At 50.8% G+C, this 14,895-nt stretch overlaps 3 protein-coding genes across 5 annotated transcripts in view; 1 reads left to right on the top strand and 2 right to left on the bottom strand.

Annotated features, from left to right (window-relative positions):
- The window catches only part of Vps4a (vacuolar protein sorting 4 homolog A), a 15,265-nt gene extending 6,194 nt beyond the window's left edge, over positions 1-9,071 (top strand). The window contains exons 2-11 of one of the 3 annotated variants that reach the window (XM_029563879.1): positions 1,005-1,116; positions 1,206-1,353; positions 2,024-2,082; positions 2,174-2,293; positions 3,466-3,622; positions 5,000-5,148; positions 5,526-5,607; positions 5,836-6,055; positions 7,582-7,722; positions 8,771-9,071. In XM_029563879.1, the coding sequence (XP_029419739.1) occupies positions 1,005-1,116; positions 1,206-1,353; positions 2,024-2,082; positions 2,174-2,293; positions 3,466-3,622; positions 5,000-5,148; positions 5,526-5,607; positions 5,836-6,055; positions 7,582-7,722; positions 8,771-9,010 (1,428 nt within the window). In that variant the 3' untranslated portion in view covers positions 9,011-9,071. Of the gene's footprint in view, positions 1-1,004; positions 1,117-1,205; positions 1,354-2,020; positions 2,083-2,173; positions 2,294-3,465; positions 3,623-4,999; positions 5,149-5,525; positions 5,608-5,835; positions 6,056-7,581; positions 7,723-8,290; positions 8,603-8,770 lie in introns of those variants that run through there. The other 2 variants (XM_029563870.1, XM_008833843.2) reach the window with 2 other exon arrangements.
- A 3,169-nt stretch (positions 9,072-12,240) lies between these two features.
- Pdf (peptide deformylase, mitochondrial) lies at positions 12,241-13,840 on the bottom strand. Its single transcript, XM_008834128.3, has 2 exons — positions 13,236-13,840; positions 12,241-12,539 (listed from the first exon to the last, which is right to left on the bottom strand). Exons 1-2 carry the CDS (start codon positions 13,771-13,773, stop codon positions 12,382-12,384), a joined length of 696 nt encoding a protein of 231 aa, XP_008832350.1. The 5' UTR covers positions 13,774-13,840; the 3' UTR covers positions 12,241-12,381.
- A 45-nt stretch (positions 13,841-13,885) lies between these two features.
- Positions 13,886-14,895, bottom strand: part of Cog8 (component of oligomeric golgi complex 8) — a 9,171-nt gene continuing 8,161 nt past the window's right edge. The window contains exon 5 of the mRNA XM_008833838.3: positions 13,886-14,371. Coding sequence (XP_008832060.1) covers positions 14,061-14,371 — 311 coding nt within the window. The 3' untranslated portion in view covers positions 13,886-14,060. The remainder of the gene's footprint in view (positions 14,372-14,895) is intronic.

Genomic DNA, 14,895 nt, shown 5'->3' with positions numbered 1-14,895 from the left:
CCTTGAACTCACAGAGATCCGCCTGCCTCTGCCTCCCAATTGCTGGGAGGGTATCTTTTGAATCCTCTTGGGTTGAAGGTCAGTGAAGGACTTTCTCAGCTGACTGTATTTATTTACCAAATTTTAAAAAATATTGGCCAGGCATGGTGGCACATGCCTTTAATCCCAGCACTCAGGAGGCAGAGGCAGGTGGATCTCTGTGAGTTCAAGGCCAGTCTGGTCTACATAGTGAGTTCTGGCAGGAGACCCTGTCTCAAAAAGACCAAAAGAAAAAAAAAAGAGGTGGATGCTGGGAATCGAGCCTGGGTCCTATGCAAGAGCAACTGGTACTTAACCACTGAGCCATCTCTCTAGCCTGTGGCTGACTCTTTGTGTGGTCTCTGACCTTCTTGATGAGCTACACAGTAGTCAGTTGCTTCTCTTACCTGACCAGGCTAGGCCATCCTTCCCTTGAGATAGTGAAGTAGAAAGAACCCTGGACTTGTCTTTGGGACCCCAGCCCTAGACATTGGGTTCATTTCAACTTGCCAAGCTCCAGAACAGAACCAAGGAAGAGGTGGCTTTTGACCATTTGAGCTACTTCTGAAGAGGGCTAGCCATCTTTTCTTTATATATATATGTAAAATTTTTTATGTGTATGAATGTATTCCTCCATGTATGTAAGTGCACCCCATGTCGTGTAATGCCCACAGAGATCAAAAGAAGGCCTGCTGGATTCCCCTAGAACTGGAGTTATGGACAACTGTTAGCTGTCATGTGGGTGCTAGGAATCGAATCTAGCAAGAGAAGCCGGTGCTCTTAACCGCTGAGCCATCTCTCCAGTCCTTAGCTGTCTTTTCAAACCTTTCTAGTTGATGTCAGAAAAGTAAGGCAACATAATGGCCTGCATCCAGTAAGTCCACAGACCAGGCACTCACTCTCATCTTATCTCATCCTGCTGCTGTGACCCCAAGGACTCTCCAGCTCTCCTGGGGAGCACTGAGCTTTGTGTCTTGCCTTTTCAGAAAGCCATTGATCTGGTGACAAAAGCCACAGAGGAGGACAAAGCCAAGAACTACGAGGAGGCGCTCCGGCTCTACCAGCATGCTGTGGAGTATTTCCTCCATGCCATCAAATGTGAGTCACACTTGGGGACCCTCAGCCTCAATGCCCTGGAAGAGGAGGGTGGGCACATGGGGCTCATGGAAGCCACGGCACTTCTGCAGATGAAGCACACAACGACAAGGCGAAGGAGAGCATTCGAGCCAAGTGCATGCAGTACCTAGACCGGGCAGAGAAGCTGAAGGATTATTTACGAAACAAAGAGAAGCATGGCAAGAAGCCAGTCAAAGAGAATCAGAGCGAAGGCAAAGGGTGAGTGGGCTAAGACGGCAGGTGAGCTTGCTTCGCATGTTGCTGTCATTCATGATGCACTGCTGCCGTGGACTTCTGTGGCACCCTTCTTGGGGAATCTACTCATGAAAAAACTGCCAACAGCTGCTTTCATTAAGCAGTCCACAGTGTCAGATTCCCCAGTGTGAAAGCCAGACTGAGGAAGGGACAGGAGACCAGGGGTCAGCAGGAGGGCTTGAGGATGGGAAATAAGTGATGTCTGGATAGGAGCTGGCTGTTGGGATGAGCCCATTCCCTTTTGACTTTATGTCTTTGGATTCTCTGGAGTCATGACCATGTGCTGTCTATTCCCAAGTCCATCTGAAAGCCCCGGACAGCTATGTTTGCTTGACCTGATGCTCTTTAAGTCCAACCAAAGTGCATTTCCCTCACTAGCAAGTGTCTTTCCTCTTACTCCTCTTACTCCTTTAATGAAGAAACAGGGTTATGAGTATTTCCTGGAGAAGTGTGGTGCACACATCTTGAGCTCTCTGCTCACTCATCCCTCGCCAGTGTGAGCAGAGAGTACTCCCTTCCTGTGCTGAGCAGGGAGCACTCCTTTCCCCCTGTGCTATAGAGCTAGCCTCGCTCCCAGACCTCCTTGTTCCCAGAATGAAGGGCCAGTTTGATCTTCTGTTTCCTTTCTTAGCAGTGATAGTGACAGTGAAGGGGATAATCCAGAGAAAAAGAAATTACAAGAGCAACTGATGGGTAAGAGGCCTGAGGGGATGTGGCAAGGGTCCCTTTTTAGGGTCAGCTTGTGCTCGTGGGTTGATTTCTCGGCTGGCCCTCCACCTTGCAGGTGCTGTTGTGATGGAGAAGCCCAACATACGGTGGAATGATGTGGCTGGGCTGGAGGGGGCCAAGGAGGCCCTCAAAGAAGCTGTCATTTTGCCAATTAAATTCCCACACTTATTCACAGGTAAGAATGTAGCTACTAGCACAGATGTAAAATACCAGGCTTCTGAGAGACCTAACTTGCCCCGTACCCCACCAAGTGCCCATTCCCTCAGCAGACTTAGCTTGTAGAAGGCAGTCCTGGCCTTGCTTCATAGCCTGTCTGTTCTGCCTACCACAGCTTGACTTTTTTTCCCATTGCTGGGATGGAACCTGGGGTCTAGGTAAGTACTCTCCCACTGACCCGACCCTTACTCCTTGGCTTCTTCTAGCATCAGAAACATTTTTGTGGGCTGGGGATATAGCTCAGTTTTTCTAGCATGCATGGAGCCCTGGGTTTGATCCTCAGCACCATATATACTAGGTGTGGCAGTGCACACCTGTAATCTCAGCACTTGGGAGGCAGGACGATCAGAAGTTACGGTCATTCTTGGCTACACTGTGAATTATAGGCCATCCTGAGATGCATGAGATCCTATCTTAAAAAGAAAAAAAAAAAAGACTAGAGCTTTAAATAGACCATTTTAATGAAAGGGCAGGGTCAGGAGCCAGTGCTAACCAATTCATTTGTCAAAGGTGTAAGGTAAGGGTCATTAGCAAGGACAAAGACTAAGCTTCCAGAAGTGTTTAGTCCCCTTTATTCCTAGAATCAGTTGTTTTATAGAACTTCCTTTCTTACTGTATTGACAGTAACTGTCAGTTTTTACTTTTTAAAAAAAAGTGTGTGTGGAACCAAGCATGGTGGCGCACACCTTTATTCCCAGCACTTGGGAAGCAGAGGCAGGTGGATCTCTGTGAGTTCAAGGCTAGTGCCTGGTCTCCATAGCAGGCCAGCTGTGACTACAGGAAGATCCTGTCTCAAAAAGACCAAAAAAAAAAAAAAATTGTTCCATGAGAGGGTGCATGTATTGTGTGTGTGTGCAGGTGCACATGCATGTGAAGGCCAAAGGTTGATGATAGGTGTCTTCCTCGATCTCTCTCCACCTTATATACTGGGGAAGGTTCCTCACTGGAACCCTGAGCTTGCTGATTTGGCTTGGCACTTACATGAATACTGGGGATCCAAGCTCTGGTCCTCTTGATTGTGGAGCAAATGCTCTACCCACTGAGCCATCTTCCCCAGCCCTGGCTTCAACATTTCTTTGCCCCCTTTTCCCAATCAGGAAGAAGCTTACTTGAGTCTGTTCTTTATTGCAGGCAAGCGTACCCCTTGGCGAGGCATACTGCTCTTTGGGCCCCCTGGCACAGGGAAATCCTATCTGGCCAAAGCGGTAGCAACAGAAGCCAACAACTCTACCTTCTTCTCTGTGTCCTCCTCAGATCTGATGTCTAAGTGGTTGGGGGAGAGTGAGAAGTAAGTCAGCCTTAGGCTGTGCTCTGCTGCCACCTCTGGCAGCTGCTGGTGGTCCAGCGTCCTGGCCCCTCAGCAATCTCCCCCAGGGGAGCTGCTGCTGGGTGTGCAGGAATAGGAGAGCAGGCTCTTGTTTCTGGGGCTGCTGTCTTGACACATAGGTGTCGGGGAACTTGGAAAAGATGAAGTACTAGAGCCTCATAGGTCATACACGCCTTTAATCACAGCACTCTGGAGGCAGAGGCAGGTGGAGCTCCATGAGTTTGAGGCCAGCCTGGTCTACATAGTGAGTTCTAGGCCAGCTAGGGCTACATAGTGTGAGTCTGTCTTAAAAAACCAAAACCAGGGCCGGGCGTGGTGGTGCATGCCTTTAATCCCAGCCCTCGGGAGGCAGAAGCAGACGGATCTCTGTGAGTTCAAAGCCAGCCTGGTCTACATAGTGAGTTCCAGGACAGCTGGGGCTACAGGGAGACCCTGTCTCAAAATGACCAAAAAAAAAAAAACCAAAACCAGAGCTGGAGAGATGACTCAGCGGTTGAGAGGACTGATTGCTTCTGCAGAAGACCTGGGAACCAGCACCCACATGGCAGCTAACAACCATCTGTAACTCCAGTTTCAGGGGATCTGACACCCTCTTCTTGCCTTTGGGGGTACTGCATGACACAGGTACACTTACATACATATAGACATAACAGTCATACACATAAAATAAAAAAAAAAAAAATTTAAAACCAAAAACCAAAATAAAATGACTTACGAAGGAATGGTAAAGTGAGGTTTAGTGAGACACATCTATAATCCCAACACTCAGGATGCAGAGGCAGGAGGATCACAAGTTCAAAGTCAGCCTGTCTATTAATAAGACCTTGTCTCAAAAAAAGGGAAAAAAGAAAGGGAAGGCACTATCCATATATTTTGTTTCTTTTTGAGTTTTAGAGACAATGTCTCATGTGCCCAGGCTAGTCACAAACTCTTATCTATTGGAGAGGATGGCCTTGAACTTGTGATTCTTCTAGCTCTAGGTCCTCAGTACTGGGGTTATAGGCATGTGCCACCATGCCTGGCTGTGTCATCAGTTGAGTACCCCCTTTGGGAGCATTTCTTGGAGTTAGCCAATTCTTCAAGCTGGTTCCCATTTTGTGATGATGAAACTGAAACTCAGAGGAAGGGAATTCTTCCTATGACCAAAACTAATTAACAGGGTTCCCAGGTTTGAGGCCAAGGCCAAAGCACGTTTTTCTTGGTCCACTGCTGCTTGACAACCTGTCATCCATTTTCCCTGTTACTACTTTTCAGCCTCCCACTGGGAAGAGCACCAGAGGGATTTGGGGTGGGCATGCTGCATGTATCCAAGTCTTCATTCCTTTCTTAACCTTATAGGCTAGTCAAGAACTTGTTTGAGCTGGCCAGGCAGCACAAGCCCTCCATCATCTTCATTGACGAGGTGGATTCCCTCTGCGGGTCACGGAATGAAAATGAGAGTGAGGCCGCCCGAAGGATCAAAACGGAGTTCTTGGTCCAGATGCAGGGTGTGTGCCCATGCCATGTCCCTCCTTGACTATTCTCCATCTAAGGCCAACAACTCAGGGCTTCATGACATACCTGTGGCTGGGCTACATTATCCTCCGGAGGCAGGAGAAGTACTTCTGGTGCCATCTCTGCCAGCCTTTCATGGGCTTTCATCCAAGGGAGGGTCCTGAGGCCTTTGCCATGTAACCTCTGCCCCTCCCAGGGCAGGTCTTTACCCAGTGAAGCCATACCAGGATGTGGTTTAGTTCAGTTGGGCCCCTGCCACTGGTGGCACAGGATGGCTTCAGGCACTGGCTCACAGCACTGGAGTCTGTCCCACAGGGCTTGGCTGCCCCTTGGAGGTGACCTCAGCATCTTTGTCTCCCATTCTCTACAGGAGTGGGGAATAACAATGATGGAACTCTTGTTCTTGGTGCCACAAACATCCCCTGGGTGTTGGATTCGGCCATTAGAAGGAGGTGAGTCTCCCCTGGAAGGAGCTCAGGGCTTGACATCTTTCTCCAGCCCTGGTCAGCCTGTGGTTGGCAGCCCATGGGTGCAGCCTGACCCCATTTCTCTGGAGTCCTCCCAGGTCTGCATGTCAAGCAGAGCCCTTAGGAAAGCTGGCTTTGGAAGCCTGGATCACTCAGTGTGCACACATCCCCTTCTACAATCGGCTCTCGGTCAGCCATGTATATGGTCTCTAGGTTTGAAAAGAGAATTTACATCCCACTGCCTGAGGAAGCTGCCCGCGCCCAGATGTTCCGGTTGCATCTGGGAAGCACACCTCACAACCTCACGGATGCCAACATCCATGAGCTGGCCCGGAAGACAGAAGGCTACTCGGGAGCAGACATCAGCATCATTGTGCGGGACTCCCTCATGCAGCCGGTCAGGAAAGTACAATCGGCAACACACTTCAAGAAGGTGAATGGCAGCAGTTGCTTCCACGGTGTCAGCAGAGTCAGGCAGGGCATGGGGGCTGGGAGGGTGGGATCCATTTTCTTTGACAGATTCCTGCCTGCTCAAGGAATATTGCCTGGAGAACTAAGGGTAGATGCCAAGTATACCCTTTTCTCTAGGAGTGGGGTTGCATGTACACCCCCTTCCCTGCAGTTCTTGCTTGAGTAAGAAAGATACTCTTCAGTTGTGGGAAACCAGAAGACAGGCAGCGTCACCCCAGCTTTGCAGCCTCCTCAGCCAGCACTGTGCTGGAGGGCAGGGTGCACACCAAGTAAATGCTTGGAAAGTGCAGGCAGTCACCAGGTACGGGGAGGACTTGCCACTGGATCAGGCAGGTCTTGTTGGTATCTGCTTGTGGGTCCTGCTGTGTGCCAGCACCATGCTTGGGTGCTGGGGTGGCAGGCATTAGTGACTACAGCAGACAGCAACCCTTGCCCTCAAGAGCCTCCCTTCAAGTCATGGAGACAATGAAGAAGGAAATGCTGATTCCCCCTTAGTGGATAGTGAGGGTGAATCAGAGCAGGGCAAGGATATCAAGAGTTCCAGAAGTTTGGTGGGTGGGTACATTGCACTGTTAAAGGACAGGCCACATTGGAGTAACTTGAGCCAATACTTGGAGGAGGCGAGAGAGAGAGGGCCTTGGATATTTGGTGGTTCCCCAGTGCGGAAGACGTCAATGAGAAGAAGACTTTTGCAGTGACTGCATTTGTTGAGGTGAGTTTTGGTGGCATTAATAAGGTGAGGCATTTGGGGCTACAGGTGGAGATAACAGACCAGCAGTGGGAAGGGCATGCTGTCCATCCACCTCTGAAGCCAGATCAACCCACTATGATTGCTTAGCCTGAGTTTTTGTTCATTTTGTGTTCACACCGTGTGTGTGTGTTCAGGATAATTTGCAAGACTTGATTCCTTCCTTCTATCATGTGGATGTGGGTCTGGGGGATGGAGCTCAGGTCATAAGTCTTGGCTACAAATTCCTCTTTACCTGCTGAGCCATCTCACCAGCCCGTGTTCATTGGGTTTCTTTGAAACAGGATCTCATTAGCCCAGGCAGGCATCAAACTTACTATGTAGTTGAGGATGACCTTGAATTGCTGATCCTCTTGCCTGTACCTCCTAAGTGCTGTGATTATAGGTGTGTGCCACCATATGCAGCTCAGCCTGAGGGGCTTTTATTTTACTTATTATGGGGGGGGGTTGCAGGTCCTATGGCTTGTGTGTAGAGGTTGGAAGATAATGAAGTTGGTTCTCTTTCCACCTTTACCTGGGTTCTAGGGCAAGAGCTCAAGTTGTCAGGCTTGCATGACAAGTGCCTTTCCCTGCTGAACCATCTCACTAGCTCTCAGCCTGAGTTTTAAAGGAGCCTGTGCCTCGTCCAATCCTGGTGACCTAGAAGCCCCACCACTCCCTTCTCTGTATGACATCCTAGGGATCTGAGGTGTCCTACTGTCCACAACCACACCAATCTGACATTCTGCATTTGGTTTCAGGTCTGCGGCCCTTCCCGCACCAACCCTAGTGTTGTGATTGATGATCTCCTGACCCCGTGCTCTCCAGGAGACCCGGGGGCCATAGAGATGACTTGGATGGATGTCCCTGGTGACAAACTCTTAGAGCCTGTGGTTTGCATGGTAAGTGACTGCTGGGAGAGGACCAGAGAACCCAGAAAACTGGGGATCTGAGTCTAAGAATAAAAATGGGTCTTCCTGTCATCCTGCCTCATGGTCCCCCTAGAGAGCAGCCTGTGGGACTCTGGGTAGCTGAGGCTCCTGCCATGACTTCTTGGGGCCCGGGACAGAAACACTAGCACTTTATATTCTTCTGCATAAAGTCCAGGTCTGTAATTGTCATTCCAAGGGCTTGACTTTTGGTGTAGAAGGAACTATTGAAAGTATTTTAGCCTGGCTCTCACCTGACTAGTCTAGAGTTTTCCTAGTCTTGTCACAACGCCTGTGTCCTGGCTGGTGTGGGAGTACAGTGAGGAAGCTACAGGACAGGATGATGGAGTCATGGGGTCAAAGAGTATAGATCCTTTCAGATGGGAGGAGGGTCTGTGGAAGAACTGAGCAACTGCTGGGAGGTCTGCACTGGGGGCAACATCACAGGCAGACTTCTTGCCATCCTAGACAGCTGGACTGGAGGGAGGGAGGCTGAGGACCTGGACTGGCCCTTTTCAGTGGCATGCTTGTGTCTGTGCAGTCGGACATGCTCCGGTCTTTGGCCACCACCCGGCCCACAGTAAATGCAGAAGACCTCCTGAAAGTAAAGAAATTCTCAGAGGACTTTGGACAGGAGAGTTAAAAGCCTCTTCATGTTAATGAAGTTGGGAGGCTGACTGGAGTAAACCCATGGGACTGCCTACATCATTGGCCAGGCAGGGCCTGAAGTCTTGGTTCCTAGTTCCCCTCTGCTGCCTGGCTCCAGCTTGGAGGAAGGGCTTCCACAGCCGCAGAGACACTCGGCCACCTAGGACACAGGGATACTGGCTCTGTGCACTTCTCTCCTGGTCCTAGTTCCCCTCTGCTGCCTGGCTCCAGCTTGGAGGAAGGGCTTCCACAGCCGCAGAGACACTCGGCCACCTAGGACACAGGGATACTGGCTCTGTGCCCCCCCCCCCTTTTTTTTAAACATCATTTCCCTAAATTAATGCTTTGGTTTCTGTCTTGTTTATAAATAAAGATCAAAATCACCTGGAAGTGTCAAGGAGGGCAGCTGCCAGGCCCCAGCCCCTCTCCTTTCACTTGTTTGGCTCCTTGGGAACAGACTGGGAGAGTAAGAAAAGCCATCCCACCCTCCCAGCTTTGCATCTGGAGCTTCAGGTCTTCCTTGCAGGAGGAACTGATGGCTTCTCTGAGCACAAGGCTGTTTCTGTCAGGAGAGGAGGCAGTCAGGGGTCTTTCCACTGCCTTCACTGACTGAGAACACCCAGACAGCTGGTCCCTGTCCTGCAGATGGTCTAATAAATCCTTTCCCTTCTTGAGCTGCTGGAGTGATCTCATCTTTGATGCCTGGATGGGGCTGAGGGCTGCTCTTGCTTCTAGTAACACCCTTTGGCTTGTTCTCTGCTTTCCTCAGCAGAGCAGGATATAGTGCTCACCACCTGCCACTTCACAGGTCTGCTCCCCAGGTAGGTGCAAGGCCTGCAGGCCCTCAATGAGCTTGGGGTTCTTTTTATATATACTTTTGTTTTGATACAGCGTTTCATGTAGCCCAGGCTAACCTTGAAATCTCATTGTAGTTGAGGATGACCTTGATCTTTCTACTACCCCTAAAAAGAGTTGGGATTATAGGAATGAGTCACCACACCCACCTGGCTTGGTGTTTAAGGGACCTGGACAGTTCTTCCTGTTCCAGATTGAAGACTGCAAACTAGACATGACCTACAGCTATATTTTATGTGATATGAGTGTATTGCCTGCATGTGTGTAAGTGCACCCATGTTGTACAATGCCTGAGAAAGTCAGAAGGTGGCACCAGATCCCCTGGACCTAGAGTTACAGATGGTTGTTAACCATGATGTCGATGCTGGAATGGAACTCGGGTCCTCTGCAAGAGCAGTCAGTACTCTTAACCACTGAGCCATCTCTGCACCCCCAACCTATAGCTATTTTAATGCGTTTATACTGCCTCCGAGAACTGAAAATCAAGTTGACATAAAATTTCAGATTTCTAGCCCTGAAAGGTTAGGTTAGGTAATGCTAGGCCTGCATTCCTATGAGGCAACCTAGCAGCTGCTAGTGAGCAGGTGCTGCCCTGTTCAGAAGGGGTCCTGCTCCCAATTGTTTATGCTACCTTGCCTGGTGGGTAACCACTGGTGACCCCTGATAAGCCAGCCCTGGAAATGCTGTGTGACATGAAGCACAGTAGAGGCTATAGTGTTACAGCCTTCTCCAAAAATTGGCATTATTCTTCTATATTTTACTTAACTGATGTTAGGGGATCAAACCCAGATCCTTGCACACTAAGCACTGTTCCCCAGTGAGCTCCCAGCCCTAAGCCCTCTGACTCTAAACCCTGAAAGGGCCAGAACTGATCGTGGCTAAGACTATTTAGCTTTGCACTGTATTCTTTGCTCTGGTTGAGAGTAGCTGCTTATTTGATCTTTGGTTTTAGTTTTTATTTAAGTGTACAGTGTGTATCTGAGTGTGGGGTTTGTACATAGTACAGTGCCTTAGGAGACCAAGACTCTCCCGGAGCTGGAGTTAGATTGGTTGTGAGCCCTTGACAAAGGTTCTGGGAACGGACTCCAGTCCTCTGCAAGAGTAGTGAGTGGCAGAGCCATCTCTCCAGCCCCCTGATTTGAGCTAACTTTTGATCAAGTTCCAATGTTGGGTTCCAGAGCTGCTTTCGATGGTAGTGGGTTAGGCACCCCCATAAACCTCCTTACCTACAGCCTCAATGGACCCAACCTTCAGATGACTTTTTTTTTGGCCTGGGCAGGGCTTCAGCAGAGAAAGTCAGGATTACTTAGAACTTCACAATTGGGGTCACACCAGCCCTCCTTGCCAAAGGTGGGTACAAATTGACAGATACCAGTTGTACCTGCATCCATTGCCTAAATCATCCTGTCTCCAGCATGGGCCGGGACTTTCCCTCCCAGCATGTGGCTAGCTTCTTCCTGAGTCATCAGGGCTTCCACCCCACTCTGGCCTCTGGCGGCCTGATCCTCTAGCAGCATGCATGCCAGAAGCACAACTTACTCCTCTGGGGGCAGTGCCCTCCAGTGAGGCCACAGCAGGCTGAATCTGGGCAACTGTCTCCTGGCTGGTCACCTCAAGGGTGTTTCCTGGACTTCAAGAGCTGTATGTTGGTGACTGACCTGTGGACCTGGACCCAGCTGCCACTACTGCCAAGAGGGAATGGGGGCATGTTGGGGGGGGCATCTTCATGTCACTCTGAGATCACATTTCTGCAGCAACTGTGAGCAGGATCTTGTCACTCAGGAGCACTCACATAGCTCGCCTAAGTTCTGTGCCTTCAGCCTCAGTTAGCTTGCAAATTCTGGAATAAGTCAGGACATGAAACTGTCCAACTATGCAGCTTCACCTCAGCTAAGTGCTTTTAAAATTTTACTGTTACCTGAGTCAGAAGACCCTTGCTCCCCAACCCCACTATCCCAATTTCTCATTTCTCCTGCATAAGAATTTGCCTGCTCACGGGGGGATGTCCTCCCAGCTCTAGGTGGAGCATTACAGGCACCCAACTTTCCCATGGCCAGCAATGGGAACCCACAGATGCTATCTGGAATTGAAGCAATGGCCTTAGGCTACCAGTACAGGACCCAATGTGGACCAGCTTAAAGCCAACAGCCTGTACAGAGGCATTCTCCCATATATACATTCTTTGGGGGTAGGGCAGAGTACACAAGATCTCACTATGTATGTAGCTCTGGTTGGCCTGGAACTTACTAGGTAGACAAGGCTGGCGTCCAACTCACAAAGAACCACTTGCCTCTGCTTCTGGAGCACTGTTACTAAAGACATGCACCACCACCTGCTATAAATACATTTTAAAAAATTATTTTAAGCTGGGTGTGGTGGCACATGCCTTTAATCCCAGCACTTGTGAGGCAGAGGCAGGGATCTCTGTGATTTCAAGGCCAGCCTGGTCTAGAGAGTTCCAGGCCAGCTGGAGCTACAAGGAGACCCTGTCTCAAAAAAAATTATGTGTATGAGTGTATTGCCTGAATATATGCAAATGTACCCGTGTCATGCAATGCATGCACAGGTCAGAAAAGAGCATCATGAACTATAAATACATTAAAAAAATATTTTGATGTGTATGGGTGTTTTGCCTGCATGCATGTAAGTGCACCATGTGTGCAATGCCTGAAGAAGCCAGAAGAGGGTGTCAGATCCTCTGGAACTGGAATTAGCTGCCATGTGGGGGCAGAGCAAGAACAGGATGTGCCATCTTCCCAGCCCCTACCTACATTTTAAAAGTTTTCAGATATTTGGGCACTGCATTCTGTCAAGTTTTGGCTGTGGGGTCTTAAAAAGTCTTTTCCACCGAGAATGGCTATTGTTGCATTCTCTCCATATAAAACTGTCAGGAAGTAGCCACTCCTGCAGGAGTGTATTTTCTCCTCATGTTGTACCAGTACTGTCCAAACCCGATTTCTGGACAAACGTTTCTATTACCTTCATCCATCTCAGTCCAGCCCACACTGGCAGCCCACTCTTTATATCAGATTGGAACCAATTCCAAGTTGAAGCTCAGTGAGATGTGCCCAATTCAAGCCCAGGTGCCCATATCTTAGTTTTCCAGACCCTTAGTCAGGCACAAGAGCTTCAATCATTCACCTCCATCCAATGGACATTGGTAAATGTCCCGCTGTCCATTTTGTCAATGAACAAGCAGCCTTGCAAGTGGTCCATCTCGTGCTGGATGATTCGGGCCGTCCACCCACTTGCTGACCACACCACTGGCTCTCCTCTTGGGTCCAGTCCTGCAAAGAAAGTTACAGGGTGGCTGAAGTGAGGCTGTGCTGAATGCAACATGCTCAACCTCCTGTCCTTGAATCATGTTCCCTGACTTGGCTATTCCTATTTACAAGCAGAACCTCACAGCCCCTATCCCTCCTAGAAAGGATGCCTTAACCCTGCCTGTTGCCAGGTATTGAAGCTGGCTCTATAGGGCAGGGATGAGAACCTTCTCTGGCTAAGGTACTTCCCTTCTGAATACTTGCCTCACTTCTCATGAGCTGCTGCTTATCAAATGATTTCAGCTGGCACAGTAGAGGAATCACATTCCACAAGGCAATGTAGTAGGACAGACTTGGAGTGCTTGTCATCCTAGGCTGGGCAAAGCTGGGACTCACTTCTTTCTACAAGTCCACCATGACAGATAAACTGGAGCATAAGGGTGTTTGTGTGTATATATGTATGTGTGATACATATATGCGATACATATGACACATTATGATATATGAGTCGAGTCTACTTACCTACAGGAGATGGGGGAAGAGAGACCCCTGTAACGGGCGTCCCACATTAGCGGGCTCAGCCCTGCTCTTAGGAGTCTTTCAGCCCGGTGCCTTCCCGGGTCCTAACTGGCCCCCGCGAAAGCAATGTGTGTGCGAAAGCAATGTGTGTCTGCGTAGTGACTGCGGTCCTGGGCCACCCAGTCTCCCAGGACCCCGCACCTGAGATCTGCACGGCCTGGAAGCGGGGCACAGAGGCCAGGAAGCCAGCGACACTCTCGCAGCCCTCGGGGAATGTGACCAGGCGGTTGTCCAGCACCCTCAGGCTGGGGTTCACCAGCACGCGCAGCGGAAAGGGCTCCATCTGGCGCAGCTCTCGCAGCCGCGGGGCGCAGGCGCGGAAGAGAGCGTCCGGGAACTCAAGCGCCAGCACCTGTAGCGGTACCCCCAGCTGCGGCGCGCTCAGCCCCACACAGCCACACCGCCGCATCACCTGCACCAGCCGCCGCACTAGCTGCCGCAGCTCTGGCCCCGCCAGCTGCGCGGGCTCCACCGGGGCTGCCACGGCGCGCAGCACCGGGTCTCCGACCTGACACACGCGCAGGTAGGGTGGCTGCGGCGGCCCGCGCACCAGGCGCCTCAGGTACCGCCAATAGGAGCGCGGCCGCGTGGGGCCCTCTAGGCCGGCCGCCGAGCTGCAGCCCCGCGCCGGGCACAGACGGGCCCTCGCCCCCAGCAGCAGCCCACCCCACAGCCGCATGGCGCTCGCAGGAACCGCGGCGGCCGCCTCCTCCCAGCTGCGCGCGCCAGGGACGCCGGGAAGCGTAGTTCCCACGCCTTCCGGGACTAGTCAAGGGACCGCAGCCAAGTCGTGACGGTCATCAGCTTTATTAACTCCCCACATCCCAGATAAACCGGAAGCGGCCCCTTGACTGTCACCGAGCCGTCCAGGGCAAGGCCTCCACACCAGCGGCGACCTTGCTAACCCCGGTGCGGCTGGGACCCCTGCGCACTGGGTGCTGCTCGACTCCCCGCAGTGAACACGACCTATGTCTCCTCACTAGGCGGCTGCTCCCTCTCCATCGGCTCCCGGGGCAGCGGCTCCTCCTGCACCCCTGGCACTCCCGACTCCCCCTTCCCTGAGTCGAACTCAGGGGGTGCTGAAGTGAAGGACTCCAGACTTGGCTGCTCAGCAGGGAGCTCCAGTACTGGGCCCACGAGGTCAGGCATCAGCTCCTGGTCATCTAGAGAGAAGACCATCTCTTTTTTAGGCAGGATGAAGGCGAGAGGCTCCTGGATGATGGTGATGTTCACATGCCCCAGGTTTCCGTACTTGGAGAGCTGGGTGGGTGAAATGCCTGACCCAGAGAGGAAAATGAAACGGGGAAAAAAGCCCATCAAATTCAATACAGAGGTCACAGAAAAAAAATAAAACACTCAGGGTAAGGAACTGATACAATTACATATTCTAATACAGCAAAGACCATCTTTGTGACATGGAATTTGTACTGTAAAGCAAGACCAGGAAGTAACCTGGAACCACACAGTAAGGGTGGGTAGAGCCAGAGCCAGGAGAAACTCAGTAAGTACCAGTCCTGGGATGGACCCAAGGTGGAGAACGACTATCCTTGGCCAGAGAGATCGTTGACCCACTGGCCTTTGGGAAGCCATGCCTCCCCTCACTCCACAAGGCAAGAGAAAGCAAACTGGAAAAATACTTCTTTTTTTTTTTTTTTTTTTGGTCTTTTTTGAGACAGGATCTTCCATAGTCCCCAGCTGGCTTGGAACTCACTTTGTAGACCAGGCTGGCCTTGAACTTACAGAGATCCATCTGCCTCTACCTCCCAAATCATGGGATTAAAGGCAAGCAACACCACGCCTG

Source organism: Nannospalax galili, unplaced genomic scaffold (genome assembly GCF_000622305.1).
Source record: "Nannospalax galili isolate Female #2095 unplaced genomic scaffold, S.galili_v1.0 scaffold410, whole genome shotgun sequence".
NCBI lineage: Eukaryota > Metazoa > Chordata > Mammalia > Rodentia > Spalacidae > Nannospalax > Nannospalax galili.
This window is presented reverse-complemented; position numbering and strand designations above follow the sequence as displayed.

Excerpts from the sequence above, each read along its gene's own strand:
- Pdf (XM_008834128.3), bottom strand. The coding sequence starts at position 13,773 with ATGCGGCTGTGGGGTGGGCTGCTGCTGGGGGCGAGGGCCCGTCTGTGC. Across the intron at positions 12,540-13,235 it reads CCAGGCCGTGCAGATCTCAG|GACTGGACCCAAGAGGAGAG; the intron begins GTGCGGGGTCCT and ends CTTTCTTTGCAG.